Here is a 16167-nt window from a genome sequence, read left to right as displayed (position 1 = left end):
TTTTAAAGCGTCGCCTGTGTAATTTCACCGAATCTTTCCTGAGGTGAAACGAAAATAAAACCATACGCACAAATAATGATATTTAGAAAGTATCAGGGCTCCTTTTACTTTGACCTCTACCTTTATTTTTCTGTATTTAGTCGCCCAAATCGACCTTAAAACTAAAAAATAAATTTAACCTTTGTTTTTGCCGATTTGCGTTAATCTCATTGAACGATAAGCCGTAATCTACAGTTTATAAATTAACGAATTTTCAATTTAACAATAAATCGTAATTTTGTTTTGGCCAAAGGTCGTTTATATAGTAAAGCGTAAGAAATATTTGGATTTTTGCCAGGAATGCAGTCAATAATAACGTGATTACTGTTGTTGGTCTTATAGTAGGTATGAGTTTATCACGTCATAAGAGGAGCAAGTTACCCTACTTTTCAACCGCATGGGTATATTAAGGTTTTAGATGGGTCGAATATTTTAATCATTTAGTGTTAGTGCAGTTATGTACACGTACATGCCTAAGCCGGCCATCACTTACGTGAGTACGCCTTTAGCAATTAATCATACTAGTTTGCTGTGTAAACTAAAAGCAAAAAATGCTTTGTTGAGGAAATACAGGGTGTTTCCTGCCAAAGCTTCATAAAAAAAAAATGATATATTTTTTTAAACGCCCGGAGATCTTTCAATGAAATTTTGTGGGTGTCGATGGCTAAGGCAAGTACACATAGTATGCAGGGTGTTTTTTAGTGAATACAAAAAATTTTAACCACGGATTTTACATCGAAAAATAATGCCAGTTTGCTATATAAACCATATTCCGAAAATGCTTTGTTGAAGAAATACAGGGTGTTAGAAAAAATTTATAAAAATCACATAAATCGTCCACATTTACCCCACTTAACCCTATTTCGTTTCGCGTATCGTTTCCATGGTTCGGTCTATGATTCGTACCTTTACAAAAGATATTGTAAAATTGTTTGTACTTTTTTTATCATTCTACTAGCGAAGTTTTCAACCGATATTAAAAATATATTTTACAATGAAAGTCAGTTTTTCTACAGGAGCACGTCCTAGCAGATCATTGAACATTTTTGGAGGGAAAACCGGTGCGCCACTGATGTGTCGCAATCAAAAATTTTCTCCATATCTCCTACTGACTTCTGAATAGAAGGCGTTGTTCAATATTCTGGTGTTCCATGCCTTTGCATGGCTTTGTATAATGTATCCAGTAGACCTAGGGCCGGCCTTAACAAGTCGCCCTGGACCGTCACCTAATCTCGCCCCCCTACAAGGCCGATACTGAGTAGACCTTATAACACAACAAGTACATACATAAGTTATTTAGATTATACAAATACATTAGCCGATTACAGGCCAAAGCGATTAACTTGTTATATTTAAAGCAATTCTTTCTCACTAAACAGGCTTAAGACACCACAAAACAATTTTTATGTTCGTTGAATAATAAATGTTTTCTATCGTTTCTTTTTCATTCTTCTACTATGTTGTAAGAATCCGTCTTAAATGAACTCGTTTTATAGGGGGATTCAGGGCCGGCCTTACAGCATTTGGCGCCCTGGGCGAAATTTTTAATCACCGCCCCCTTCCCACCAAAAAAAATCCTCCTCCCTAGGTTGTCGACCAGCTTTGCCCCCCCATAAAGCCAGTACTGGCGGAAGCTACTGTATTCTACTGCACTTGGAATTTTTAAAAAAATCAATATTTTTCCTATGAGCATTTGTGCATTCTGCAAAAAAATTGGAAATAGTTTTACCTGCGAAGTCGCATCAGACCTGAATTCCCAAAAAATTAAAAAAGCTTACGAATCTAAAATATATTCTGCCAAACGAGGCCAAATTTATCGTTTTTGCGAAGGTCTTAGACCCGTTTTTTGACCTTTATACGAACTTCATAAACAACATAACTCATACTGGGCAAAATTGTGGGAGTTTATATCTACGTCCGGGCAAGTCCTTATCCTGAGGACGCCTTTATCGAAGCCACAAATGAATAGGAACACCAGTTTAATCGAAATTGACAAATCTACATGGAAACGTGTACAATATCAAGATATAGATGAGGCCAATATGTAGAAACGTTTTTGGCGCGTTCCTGCCTTGGATTCCGCAGATGGCCGTTAATCCGGAAAAGCTCGCTTTCCGGAATAACTGTGGAAATTTCCACCATAAATAAAGCCTTGGTAGGCAACCTGTATCCTAATTATATCGTGTATAGGTACATAATCTAAGATGGCAAGCCAAGCCCCATAATCAGTAATGTTACATTAAGGGTGAGCTGCGTTTTTTTTATAAAGTGAAGTATCTAGTACATGGAAGGGTGATCTGGAGTTTATTTTAATTTATGTTATTTGCAAATGGAGCAATTTTCATGGAAATTCTCTTCTTTTCCAGAATGTCCACCTGACTCGGAGGACGACCGACCGGTTCGTTCTTCCAGCCGCATTTTTACTGGCAAGCTTAGGGGTGGGAGTGTCGTCATTCAGCCTAAAGCAGCTACTCATGACGAAGCAACGTGTTTAAACAAAATGGAACCCTGACTGATAAAAGCCATTTATTTTCGAATGGTTTTGTTACTAATAGCTCCTTATACTAAGGCTAGTTGTATTACTGATTAAGAAAATGTGCAACCAAATTCCCATTTTTGCCTACAAGCGGTATTATTTCAAATTCATTCTTACCATTAACTTTCCAAAGCATTGCAATAGATGATTCTACCTTGCAGAATACCTCTATTTTATTGCTAAAATTCCCTCGTGTTGCTGGCCAAGGAACAGTACACTCTCATGATAAAACATACAATTATTTCTGTACAGTTATATTAACTAATTAACAGTACTTTACAATGTGGCAGTGGTGCTTTAAATATCGCATTAGTTATTTATCCAACAAGTGCGGAAATTGACACTTTACTGCACTCCGATCGCAGAGGTCTGTCAGCAATCGAGCGCTGTAAATCACCTTCGTGCGTGTTAGATGCACTATTTTTTCTACGAAGTTATGTGTACCACCTGACTCGGTCAGCATTTGGGCATTTGCCATAGGTGTGATAAAACTTTTAACGCGTACGTGTAAAGATTTTACTGCACGCACATGTTTAATTGAACATACACAAAACACACTTGCTCGTGAGAGCAGCATTGTACGTAACAAGTGCGGAAAGTAATGCCTTACTGCACGCTGATTGCAATTAACCCAACGATGCGGAGCGGAGTGGCGCACCGAAGCGCACGCTCGTGCACTTCGAGCTTTCGGTTTCACATTTATATAATTATTGCACTTAAAAGTAACACACTAAACATAAAACGATTCTTAGTGAATACTGGACGGATTTTTAAACTAAAATTCTAAATCCTTTATTAAAATTATATTGCTTTGCCCCAACACCAAGAAAAATATAATCATTACAGCAAACGTGATCCCCGTGTACTTTCCATTTATTGGCAAATTGAACAGCCTAGCATTAATCTTCAGACTATTCGTGTATATCAGGATGGAGTTCAATTCTTGTAGGGGGGTGTCTTGATGAGCAAACGGCCTCGTCCTTGCTTCTTGCCCAACAGTCTTCACATTGTCGCATGCTATTGTTAATCGGGCGGCCTTGATAAGAAATCGTAGTTAATAATTACAAGTACCTCTTCACTCTATAAAACTTAGCAGTTTATCGAAATCGATAACTGAGCAACAAGCCCTTAAAGTTGAAACCAAAAAATACGTGTAAGAAGAATTAACAGTAGGGTACCAAAAGAAATAGAGTTTTCAAGTAGAAATGAAATGAGGATATTGGGCAAGGTCACCCAGCAACGTGTTTCTACCCATTTGCTTCATCAGGCAAGTGGGCGTGCCAAGCAGACACACACACACATCAAGTTGCGCATGTTCAAAGCCTAGACATATACAAGCGTAACATAGTAGGCTCGCAGACAGAAAAGGGAAGGAGTCACAAGTAGGCATCAACCTATTGTGGAAACGCTTAAAGTTTACCAGTTAAAGTTTAGAATATTTGGGACAGCTTTCCTATAAATACCTAACTAGGAATGTTTAGGTTAGTTGGTGGTGCTTGCTTATGGCATCAGCCGCCCTAAGAGCACGTATGGCTAAATCTTCCAGTAAACTGTGGTGGCGCATTGTAAAGATCTTTTAAAGATATCCTGTAGCACAAGAAATATCTAACAAATCGAACGCAATATACTTACTTGAATAAATGGTAGGATTGCCATGAACCACCATAGTATCACGATGAAAATATTTATAGCTGTATATACCGGGATGCTATTCTTTGTTTCGCTGTACTGAGAGGCGAATAACCACAAGGTCCCCGAAATTGCATAAGTCCAATTTAAAACGGTGAAAATGCAAACTGCCGGTGCTACTTGGGTGTTTAGGTAGATTAGTAATTTTCGGAACTCTTCAATGTCCTGAAATGTTGAGTCTGAATGTAGAAGCGTATTATTCGATCAAGTATACATCCTTCAAGCCTTCACAGCCTGAATAAGATCGATATAAAGACGTGGTGTAGAAAAAGATCAGTTGCAAAGAAGATATCCCGCTGTACGTAAAAAGCGAAGCGATTACGAAGAAACTTTGTATTTCACAGCCAAGAAAAAAGCGTGCAGATGGAGGATCTTTTCACGCTTTATTGCATAAAATCATGTAATTGACTATATTCCTTACAACATATTCCCATGAGAAGTCTAATAGAGTTAGGTCAGGTGATCGAGTTGGCTATTCTAGTGATCCTCGCCCCCCTCCCCGCCGATTTGGAAAAGTTAAGTAGAGGTACAATGAGATTGATTTGTTTTAATATTTTATTAACTTACCAATAATAAAATGGTATTAGTTATTAAGTTTTTAGTCGGTTGTAGAGAATTTCGTCAATTAAATGAATCTGTGTTTTTCTTATTGTTCTTTGCAGTAACGTTTAAAACCATAGCAATTTTGAACAGAGGATGAAAAGATCTTTCAAATGGTGTATCACAAAACTCATATCTCCAATTTAAAAATTTGAAGGTTGCACCTATCGTTCAAAGGGGATTCAATTTAGGAATGAAATTCTTACGTCGCAGGATGTAATTTCAGAATCTAAAATTGACCTGTTTCGGTATTTTTTCGCTTATATCGAAATAGTGAATTTACTTCGGTTGGCTGTTTCGCGCTGTGTATGTCTCTTCTAGACGTAATATTCATACCTACCCTGATCCATTCTAACGGTCTAATGGATTGCAGCAGTAGTTTGTCGCTGATAAACTGCACGTAATTTTTCAAAAGTTGCACTTGCAGGCAATAATTCGAAATCACGCTGGCCTGGACTATATCGTGCCATATTATGCACACCACAAGCAGGATCTTCAGTAAGTATTTAGTTTGGTAGGTGCTAAAAATGATCCTCAATCAAACTACGGATATTTTTACGTTTTATCCAGGTCGCTTTCCCTTGAGATCGGAAACGAACTCAAGTTTTACTTCGTTTGGTTAATTTATAACGAATATTTTTGCCTTCAAAGAAAATGTAACAACTTGCCTGGACTCGAACCATCTGAAGCTGATTTCTCCTTCCGACATCATGTAACTGACCAGGCAAATGGACGATAACATCCAGATGAAACTGGCCACCACGAAAATCCACAATGTTCTCACTATGTGCTTCTGATTGATTTGTATGTTCGGTATTTGGCTGGAGACTATAAATACCTGAAAGCCCCAAGACTACTTCTACCTGCGAAGTTCCGATGAAAACTCACCCTTTCGATTAACACCGTCAGTTGATTATCATCCCCTTTTCTAAACACGTACAAAGCATAAATGTATCCAGCGAAGTGCAGCAAACTCGGCAATATGAGGCCGGAGATCAGGGAACTATTGCAAGTTTGATAATATATGGCTTTTATTTGACTTCTGCTAGAATTGTTAGTGGGTGATATAGTGCCAAACCCTCTATCTCTTCGAAAGCAGGACAGGTATTGAAGCAAATATCCGATGATTAAAAAGAAAATTACCTGAAAGTATAGTTTCTACTGTCCACGATCTCCATGGGCATCTATGGTCTTTTTCCATGATGCGCTTCAAGTAATTCTTACCGCTAAGTTAAAAAGAAAATTAAAGAGCTTTGCAATGAAGTGTTGTTCGAGCGTCTCTCCCACTATCGGTCGCAACCCCATTAAACTTAAGAACCGCATGTAAGGCCTGAGTAGCTTTCTTTTGCAGACATAGAGAATCCCGGCTAAGCTGTTAGGATCAGACGATTCTTCTACAATTATGATGTTATTGTCTTCGCCCTAGATGAACAACAAAGCAAATCTAAAAATGCCCTCGTTAAATTGTCACTTAAGAAGAAACTTGCATCGCTGCCAGTTCACTTTTCTTTCTACAGGCTGTTCCAAAAAGGTTGTAACAACTTTTGACACAACTTTCTGGAACACCCTGTATATTAATTCGTTATAAGTTAAATGCGAAAAAAATTCATTTTTAATTGATAAAACACTTTCGAATTAGGGATTCTTGATTCGCCTCAGTTCGCTTTACCGTGATCTTGTTTGTACTCAGATGAAGGCTTAGAAGGAAATCTCAGAAATATTCTGAGATTTCTAAAATATAAAAAGCGATATCTTTTAAACTACAACATCAGTGATATTGAAGTAAACAGGATTCGGTCCATTTTTAGATGAGAGTTACGTAATAAACATCTTACCATACTTGTAGATGATACCAAGTTGTGTTCCGATCCGCCATATTCTTCCTGAGGCATATCAATTCCAGTTTTTTCTTCAATGTTAAAATTTATTTGTTCTTGTATATCCGTTTTAAAGCTCATTTTCCTTTCGCACATTGAAAGATTGTAAGTAAACTGATTCTAAATAATACAAACATTGAAGGTGGCAAGATACGAAAAGTAAACACATTTTTTCTTTAAAAAATTAATGCGAATGAGATGGCTGTTTGTAGTCAAAGAAATAATGGAAAGCTTTGACAACTACTTGCACGTTGGTGCCCCAGTCATACAAAATGTGTGATAACCTTTCGGTGGAAATAAACAGTCTTTGCCAATAAGATAAAGTTCTTTATTAATAATAATAATAAATATTATTTAATTATTTATTTATGTAGTGGACAACTCCTTAGGAAATAGAATCTGCTATTTCGAGAAGGTAATTTTATCCTTCCTACACACTGCAAACTGGCCTATAGACCCTCCTCTTTTATATATAATTTTGTAGAAATTCCTAAGTTCAAAAACTATCACATTTGTTCTTACATCATTTCCATGCAAAGCTTTTCAAATTTTCTTAATATTCTGATGAATTTAACATTTCAATTTTTGTCAATTTGTGAACAAATGTTACATTCTTGAGTCTTAATCCTAAACACGATCTAACTCATAATTAAGTTTAGGCGAAAGTGACATCTGTCACTTTCACTTGTCTCAAACGTTGCTATCGCACCAAGAGGCTGTCGGGTTTGTAGGTGTTTGCGTTTACCGATAGGGTTCGGAGTAACGCGGCGTGTTGTGGGTGCTAACGGGGTGATCTATTCTCCCGTTACGAGTCGGACACGCTGAAGGGACCAGTATTCTAACCCGGCAAAGATACTAGTCGTAGATACAAAATACGCGCTGATACTGCTCGACTATCTTTATTTACACAAAACTATTGCTACGTTTATTATCACAGTCTGTATATACTATACTGAGGGTGATAATCGTGGTACGTTACCTCGAGAGAGCTGAGAGTAAGAGTATATGAGATAAGAGGTATAAGAGATCAGAGATATAAGAGAGATTTTAAGGGTCTGTTTGGGTTTATATAGCTAAACAAACCTTTCGCTATTTCCGTCCCTGCTACTCGTCAACTGTCACTCCTGTGAGTGTCACTTGTTGGTGCAGGTTCTCGGTGTGAACTACTCTCGAGTGTATAATGCACCACATGGCCTTCAAAACTCGGAAAGACATGATACAGAGAAGAAGAATCGAAACTAACCTCAATTTAAATGTTTCTTGCTTCCGTGCTTGTGTTTTGTATTAAGATTTGACCCTGATTTTTTACCTTTCTACTTTTCTGTGTATAATAAAATAACTTGGATCTATTTTGTTACTAAAGAATAGGTCTCGGTCTCTAGTGAGTTGTATTATAAAACGAGTTGTTTCTGAGAAAATACAGTATAAACATGAGCTCTAAAGGTATTAAGCAAGTCGAGAATCTTGTTGTAGACACCACAGCATTTATTCAAAACGCTTCTCTTTTCGTAAGTAGCAACTACTAGACCTTAGGGATCAATCCTATCAAAATCGCTGTTTCCAAAAAGGGGTTACTAGGAAACCTAACCTTGCTAGTCCCATAAAATCTTACCCTTTATTTAAAACCATACATATCCTAATTGGCTACTTCCAGTTAATGTAATTTTTATTTAACTTCATTATTTATTCCAGGATGTTGCAGAAAACATGGTGACTTGCCAGGAGGTGGTAGATGAAATAAAAAATAAACGACAGCTAAGGAGATTAGTCATGTTACCTTATGAATTGGTAGTTAAGAATGTCTTCCCAGAAAACGTTCAAATTGTAACAGATTTTGCAAAGAAAACTGGTGATTATCCAAGTTTATCAGCTACAGATATCAAAGTAATTGCACTAACATATCAGTTAGAAAAGGAGAAAAATGGAGTAGAACACCTCAGGAAGGAACCAATTTTACCAAGGCCCCTTATTAATACTGAACAACCAGCTCATCAATTAAATCCTGATATAACAGGATTTTTCCTTCCTGAGAAAGGTGAAAGTAACTTAAACAATCAGAAACATATTGAAAAATCGGAAGGTGATCAGGAAATTGTCAAATCTCAACAAGACAATTCATGTTTAGAATCAAAAGAATATGATACAAAAGAAACCACAGAAGATTGCTTAACAAACAAATTCAAAAGCCTCAATTTTAATGACGCCGATCTAAAACTGGAAGAAAATATTGACATTCTTGTACCATTGGAGTATGAGTCAGAAGTTAGTGAAGATGATAATGATGATGATGGTGATGAGGATATTGGCTGGATTACTCCATCAAACATCAAACAGGCCAAGAAACAGGTAAATTCTCAATTGATGGAAGAAAAACATGTGGCAGTTGCTTGCATGACCACTGATTTTGCCATGCAAAATGTTCTGAAGCAAATGAACCTGAATGTCTCTGCTTTGGATGGCAGAATTATCAAACAACTGAGAACTTACATCTTGAGGTGTTACACATGCTTTAAGACTACCAGCATAATGACCAAGCAGTTTTGTCCAAAGTGTGGAAATAACACATTAAAGCGGGTAGCTGTGTCTGTAGATGAAATGGGGAAAATGCAGATTCACATTAATCCAAGAAAGCCATTGACAGGCAGGGGAAAGAAGTTTAGTTTGCCAAAGATTAAAGGGGGTAAACACCCCAATAATCCTGTTCTTGTTGCAGACCAACCTATGGCAGATAATAGACCAAGCAGACTTGCTAAAATGAAGAATAATCCTTTAAATGACGACTATATTGCAGGTACTATAATATTCTTAGGGGTAAATTGTTTAAGTCCTGGTAAAATTAACAGGCAAATATGTTTCATATGGAAGTTATTAGAAAAATTACCAGCATATTAAATTTGGCACTAAGGGACATTACTTTTATTCTAATGAATTGCTTTCAGGGTTTTCCCCTTTTATTATGAGAGATGTAAATTCGAAATCTGCCCAACTGGGAATTCGCCCTGGCGTGGAATTTAAACAGTGGATGAAGAAGAATCCCAACGAGTCTCGAAGAAAACGTAAATAATCGATGTTCAATAAAATATGTTGCCTTTAAGTTTCTATTTAATATATGACTTTTATTTATGAATCTTTTATCCCCATCAGACACAATAATACATGTGAAGACGATTCCTTCATCGTACCACAAAGCGGGTCATGTGGAAAGAGATCAAGGTAAAAGATTTACTTCATAAATGGAGGCAAAATTCACCAAAACGAAAATTGGGTTTTGACGAAGGAATTTTACACAAACGCTTGTTAAACATCAAACCGGTTATTTATACCGTTTTGCAGAACATCTCTGCTGGCACAATACAAACTTATCTTTTTTCATGATATAGATATTTCCGTTATCCCCGTTGGTGAAGTAGTGGTGTTCTTCTTTTCCTTCTATTACAGGTGAATCTGAAAAACCTTGTACATACGCAGCAACCCATAAATTGTCTTGCTCGGTGTTATATGCGCTAAAAACAAATTCTAATTATTTATCAGAAGATCCTTAATATATATTCAAACTTACCGTAGTACTTCCAGAAGTTTAAGTATATCACTACTTTGATAAAATCCCCTCAATACTAAAACCCTGATTTGCCCGATTTCAACGTTGGGTTCTGGAGCTTCGTAACTATTTACATAGTCACCAGCACTACCTGTAAAATCGCCATCCAACGATACCATTCCCAACCATTCCGCAAAATCAACAATATCGTCTTCATTATATTCTCCTTCCAATGTGGGCGTTTTTATGGAATAAACTACATGTGTTTTACACCTGGGTTCACACCGTTGAACCACGTATTTCAGCGAGTCGAAATATTTGGCTGCTGAAGATGGACAGATGGATTCATCAGGGGGCTTCCAATTAAATATAACTGAAAATCGCTCTAAGGAATTCAGAGCAGTCGTGATTCGGTCATAGTTCGGCTTGCCTTGGATCAATTTGTTCGTTAAATCAATTTCGACAACTGAAAAAAATTATTTCCACTAAAATACGTGTTAATTTACCCAACAAAACAACTTACCTTTTTGTTATTTGCAAGCAATCAATGTATAAGAGTTGTGTTGAATTTAGGTAAGTTTGTTTTGAAGGGTTAATTAAATAAAATGCGTGGTTAAAGTTTTATGAAAATATATTATGAGTAATTCACATTATTACATGTAAAATTTAACAAAAACCATGAAAACAAAACGGCCAATACCCAGGAGTGTGGACGCGCGATGGTTCCACTACGGTGATTAACCATATATTGCTTCCTACCTCTAAAATATACTATAACACAAAAAGGCTAAAATGCATTACATTGATGCATCTGCTATCTAGTTTACAGAAATAAGACTCTCTCTAAGATTTTTTTTGTTGCTTTGTGTCTTTAGAAGGGAAAACACGTAGAGTTTCACAATAAATCAAAGTGACTATCAGTATGAACCCAAATTGATCAGAATCACGGCTCAGCATTTTGCCTTTGCCTTATTTTCTGAAATATCATAGTTTTTCTCAAAACACTCGTTTGTAAGGAACTAAAGGTTAGCGATTTGCTATAAAAAAATTAGGCCCGCTCTACAATTCTTAATGAGCTACAAGGCACAGCTTGCAGTAGCTGGAGCTTAAGCTATTAGATATAGAACTATATAATTCCCAGACCACAATATATCAAAATTATGGCAGAGATAGGCAAAGCAGACTTACTTTCCCTGGTATAACGAGGCTTAATATCAAAATGTACTTTCGCCATTTTATCTTGCATGAATATTTGCAACTTGACGTTCCTTCACCAAACTCTGCATTACATGTTATATTACAACAGCTAATATACGATATTTATCTTTTAATATTTGGCCACTGATCTGGTTTATGAGTAAAGCATATTTAACAACTGGTAAAGGATAGTGTAGGGCTAATATCCAAATCAAAATTCACCTCCTTAATATGCTTCTTGAAAGCTTTGAGTTCGTCCATAGAAATACCCTGCCAACTTTCTAGTTCCGATAAAACCTTCAGATTCGGGCAACTGGCTAAAAGCAGCTCCACAGTCCTCATGCTCATATCGCAGCTATAAAGTACTCTCAGTTCTTCCAAATATTTCATCGGGTTTGTTCTAAGTACATTCACCAGATTTGAATGCGTAATACCCGTGGATGAGCCTAAATGTATGTACTTAATGTTAACTGCGTGAGTCAGAATCACCTCCAAATGACTTATGCTACCATCCACAACCCAAAATACTCGTTCTAAATTTCTGAAGGGTTGAGAGCACATGGTGGATCCAATAGGCCTTTCATTCGCAAAGTACCTAAAATCGCAGTTGTAGAAGACTAGACTTTTGATTTTCGGGCAATATTTCCCTATCACTACTAAAACGTTCATATCCATTTCTTCGACATGTTCCAGGTGAAGGTGAGTGAGCTTAAATCCTCCAACTTTCAACAGTTCGTTCAAGGAATGCTCGTAAAAGGCGCACGACAAGAACTTGACTTCCCTTAAATGGTTCAAAGATATAAATGCTGATAAATCCGCGATTCTCAAATCGTAATAGAAAAGAGATATGAATTCCAGTTTCGGAAACATGCTGACTAGAAGGATTGCACTTTCAGTGGTCAGATCTCTCGTATGGACCTTTCTTAATTCAAAGGGTCCATAATGAATCTCCCTTTGGCTAATATGCTCGATAATATCACTGAATTCATCGCATCTTCCTATATCCCGCAACTTCGGCAATCCGCAAATTAACTTTGAATGGCCGGCGGTAGTAACTGAGGTGCGATGTAACTGCAGTTCTCTTAAATTTTTGCAGTTTAATAAGTACGGAATACTGCGGTCTGTTACTGATCGGGAAGACATCACATCAATACACTGTATATGCGCACAGTTTTCAGATATGGTTTGAATAATCAGATCGCTACAGTCAAAACAAAGACAAACAGAACGCAGGTTTTTCATATTCCTAATGCCGCATAATATGCTTTTGTCAAGCTCCATAGTCTTACAATCTCCAGTGCATGAGCCTAGGTTGAGGTTTTCCAAGCCGCTCATTTTCTCTAAGTTTTTATACAAGACATATCGCATTATTTTGGGCCATTGCGAAAAATCGACGCTTCTTAATCGTGAGTTAAGCACAACTTCCGTTAAACTAACTACGATGTTCATTTCGGTCCAGTACTTGGACATCGAAACTCGGGGATAATAGTGCTTTTTTGTTTTCTCTATTAAAGCCCTGACAGCTTGCAGTACTTCCACAGCCATGGATTCATACAAATAATAAGGAACATACGAGACCAACGTTTCGTTTAGCTTATCGATACTTTTCTGAACATTAGTTATTAGTTTCTGGGAATCTCTAATATACTGTACGTTGCTCATAATTGCCGGTGTGGTATGGACAATGAACAACCCAATGCTCTTTAGAGCTAGTGTCTTCAAGGTCGGAACATCTTTGAACTTTGGCATTGCCTGAAACAATTCAAATAATAGAGATAATCAATGAGGCGTAATTTTTTATCTGACTTAGGCGTGCTTGGGAGAAGTCAGCTGGATTCATATTTTTCTTGCCTAATTGATTACCTTTGTGTAGAATATATTACAACTTTTTCAATGCTTCTGATAGGAAATAATATTTGAAAATATACGTATATGTAGAGCAGATTCAATTTTTAATTTCTCTTTAGGTCAACTTGAAATTCTGACATATTGCCGCCGTATGACGCGAAAAGCATTGCCAGATATTTAACAGTCACATTCGAGTAAAAATGTTTTAGTAGTACTTTTTTTGTGTTTTTGTTTTTGGTAGGTTTAAATGTAGTATAATAGTTTTCTATCCTAAAAATTATTTTAAGATTAAATTAATTTCCTGATCTTAAAAAAAGTTTCGTTATAAAATTTTATTACATAAATGTAGTAAAAAGAGTGGAATTTCGAACGCAGCAGCCCCAAACAATTGACATGTGCCCTATCCCGACAGCGTAAACTTGTCAAGTACGTTCGAAAATTCAAATTTTCAGAATACTTGTTCCACAACGAGTGACAAGAATTCAATTATCATGACAAAATTTAATTGTTATGACTTCGACTCTTTAGTCTAGAAACCTCAATTATTGTCTTATCAGTTTCATTAAAGTAGTTGCCATTTCCTATTAAGGAGTTTAAAGAAGGCGTTGTCAGATTTTGCCACTTTTCCAGTTTAATTTCATTTATCGAATTAACTTTCCATATCTGCAATATGTAGAAATATTAAAATTCAAGTACAGTGTGTCCAAGAAAAAGGATGTCTAGCAGGGGGATGAAATGAAATTACTATTTACCGAATTAATTTTCCATATAGATAGAAATTTTAAAATCAAAATATATTTATTATTTCGTATCGCGTATCGATCGTTCTTTATGGTACGACCTATGAGCGGTGCCTTGGCAAAAAACAGATTGTATGTTTTCGTAGCGATATCATTTCTTGGATGATTCAGTCGAGTGCTAGCGCGGCGATAGACGAGATGTGCGTACTGCGGAATAATAAATTAATAACCGGGATGATCGGGTGTTCTTTTTGTTCCAAAAACTCGTAAGCTATGTCACTAGTGTAGCTGACATTTAGTGGGTGAACGTGGGTGTCATGTGGCTGACATTTAGTGACTGAAAGTGAGTGTCGTGTAACTGATATTTAGTGAGTGAAAGTGGCCTGTTTTCCAAGCCATCAAATGGTTTCCAACCCATATCTATCTAACGAAAAATTAGTGAATATTTATTCAAATTGAAAGGCTTGTTTTGACTTGGAGAAAATACTTCTCACTCCATATATGCCCAATAATTGGAAACTCTCCTAGTCGACATACAAAAAATATTAATAAATTTTGTTATGAAAAAGAAAATTAGAAATAATGTGTGTTAATGTCTCAAACTCAATCTTATGCCTTATAAATAGTTTGGTATCATTTTAACACAAAAATCTTTTATGCACAACTAATAGAAGTATTACTTAAAACTTCAACTAGTAAACAAAAAGAATGATTTGTACTTACTGTATCTATCTTTATTCCTCTTAGTGAAATGCGATAATTTACCGTCGAGACCAAAACTCTGATATGTGTCTTTTGTCAATGACAAAATTAACTTTCCAAAGGGAGTGACAGCACAACAATTATCACAATCGATTCTGGTTCCAATACTGAGCAATATTAATTTCCCTACAACAAAAAAAGTGTAAAGTACCACTTTATTTAAAACAAATATTAAGTGTGTTTTCAAATTTGAGACACCCCATTGGGATCTTGCAATTGATGTGAGATACAAACAAAATTTTTGTCAAAATTTCCCTGTGTAGTTTGATAAGATATATTTAAAGAGTAACAATTTACTATTCACATTTGTCCACACATGTAGGATGACAATAATTAGAATTGGAGTTTCTATCCAATGTTTTGGCTTGCCACCTTCATCATCAAGTTTATTCTTTGAAATATAAACATACATCATTTAAACCATATTTTGCCATTATTGAACCTTGTAACTTACCTTTCTTGATAAAGTTGTTTATAAAATTAGAATTCAATATATCAGTCAAACTTAGGTCTGTAATCTTATAATAGTCACAATCATCACTCAGAATGTTAAGTAGACTTTCTGGTACTCTCAAACAGTTTGGCAATACCACAGATACCTATAAAAATAGCTATGTAGGTCTTTTACAATGTTTAACTATCCGAGGATATACCAGTGACAACAGGACGTGGATATACCATGTCACTTTTACTCCTGTTTAACCATTCTCTACAAGTATAAGTAAGAACATAGAACTTATGTAATGAGAGAAGTTATACAATGTTACGGAATAGGATAATATTAATTAATTAAATGGTGGGAATATTGCATAGATATTTCCCGAACATCCACACACATTTAAATCATAATAAAGGTACTTCCACAGTGAAATTTTTTCCACGGGGAGCCAAGCACTATCACTTAATAATAAATTTAACTCTCAATTTTACCCCAATACTGAAAATTAAATCTTACCAAATGGTTGAAACTAAACCTGTTTACTTTATTCACAGGAAGTGTGTTTTGAAATTCCTGAATAGTGAATGAGGTTTGTGGTGTCTGAAAAGACCACACTTCTGGATTTTGCATTCTAGCCTTAATTACGTCTCCTTCCTGATTCTCAGGTTTAGCATCTTCAAGAACGGAGAATACTATACATGCACCTAAGCTGCCAGCAGATATAAAGCAAGGTGATGACTACAAGAAAAAATAAACCGATTTAAAAATTGAAGTTCAAGGAGAAAAGTGAATTGTATGACGCACTAGCGTGGATAGCAACGCATATGTAATTTTTTATTGTGTTATTTTAAAATTTTGTGAAGAAAATAATAAAATGGGGATAGTAATCAGCCATTATTGAC

At 36.1% G+C, this 16167-nt stretch overlaps 3 protein-coding genes and 1 long non-coding RNA gene across 6 annotated transcripts; 2 read left to right on the top strand and 2 right to left on the bottom strand.

Annotated features, from left to right (window-relative positions):
- Positions 1-157: 157 nt before the first annotated feature.
- LOC136416179 (uncharacterized) lies at positions 158-2738 on the top strand. The gene is made up of 2 exons (XR_010752675.1): positions 158-532; positions 2406-2738. It is a non-coding gene; the product is annotated as an uncharacterized lncRNA (long non-coding RNA).
- A 604-nt stretch (positions 2739-3342) lies between these two features.
- GrlHz (Gustatory receptor-like Holozoa) lies at positions 3343-6936 on the bottom strand. 2 transcript variants are annotated; one of them, XM_066401111.1, is made up of 7 exons: positions 6700-6936; positions 6089-6286; positions 5753-6007; positions 5545-5702; positions 5205-5397; positions 4208-4429; positions 3343-3611 (listed from the first exon to the last, which is right to left on the bottom strand). In XM_066401111.1, the coding sequence occupies exons 1-7, from the start codon at positions 6835-6837 to the stop codon at positions 3351-3353; spliced, it is 1425 nt and encodes a 474-aa protein (XP_066257208.1). In that variant the 5' UTR covers positions 6838-6936; the 3' UTR covers positions 3343-3350. The 2 variants fall into 2 exon arrangements, with proteins under 2 accessions (XP_066257208.1, XP_066257199.1); XM_066401102.1 differs by having other exon boundaries at positions 5205-5385; positions 5533-5702; positions 6700-6935.
- A 1103-nt stretch (positions 6937-8039) lies between these two features.
- Positions 8040-9868, top strand: LOC136416105 (RNA-binding protein NOB1). The gene is made up of 3 exons (XM_066401123.1): positions 8040-8249; positions 8434-9532; positions 9681-9868. Exons 1-3 carry the CDS (start codon positions 8172-8174, stop codon positions 9803-9805), a joined length of 1302 nt encoding a protein of 433 aa, XP_066257220.1. The 5' UTR covers positions 8040-8171; the 3' UTR covers positions 9806-9868.
- Positions 9869-10018: 150 nt separating this feature from the next.
- Positions 10019-16145, bottom strand: LOC136416491 (ribonuclease P protein subunit p40-like). Of its 2 annotated transcripts, XM_066401695.1 has the most exons (5): positions 15782-16145; positions 15281-15425; positions 14788-14952; positions 10301-10745; positions 10019-10244 (listed from the first exon to the last, which is right to left on the bottom strand). In XM_066401695.1, the coding sequence occupies exons 1-5, from the start codon at positions 15893-15895 to the stop codon at positions 10055-10057; spliced, it is 1059 nt and encodes a 352-aa protein (XP_066257792.1). In that variant the 5' UTR covers positions 15896-16145; the 3' UTR covers positions 10019-10054. The 2 variants fall into 2 exon arrangements, with proteins under 2 accessions (XP_066257792.1, XP_066257789.1); XM_066401692.1 differs by lacking the exons at positions 10019-10244; positions 10301-10745; positions 15281-15425; positions 15782-16145 and adding an exon at positions 10893-13228 and having other exon boundaries at positions 14788-14927.
- Positions 16146-16167: the final 22 nt, after the last annotated feature.

Source organism: Euwallacea similis, chromosome 2 (assembly GCF_039881205.1).
Source record: "Euwallacea similis isolate ESF13 chromosome 2, ESF131.1, whole genome shotgun sequence".
In the NCBI taxonomy this organism is placed as follows: domain Eukaryota; kingdom Metazoa; phylum Arthropoda; class Insecta; order Coleoptera; family Curculionidae; genus Euwallacea; species Euwallacea similis.
Note: the sequence above shows the minus strand (reverse complement) of the source record. Positions and strands in the feature narration are given on the sequence as shown.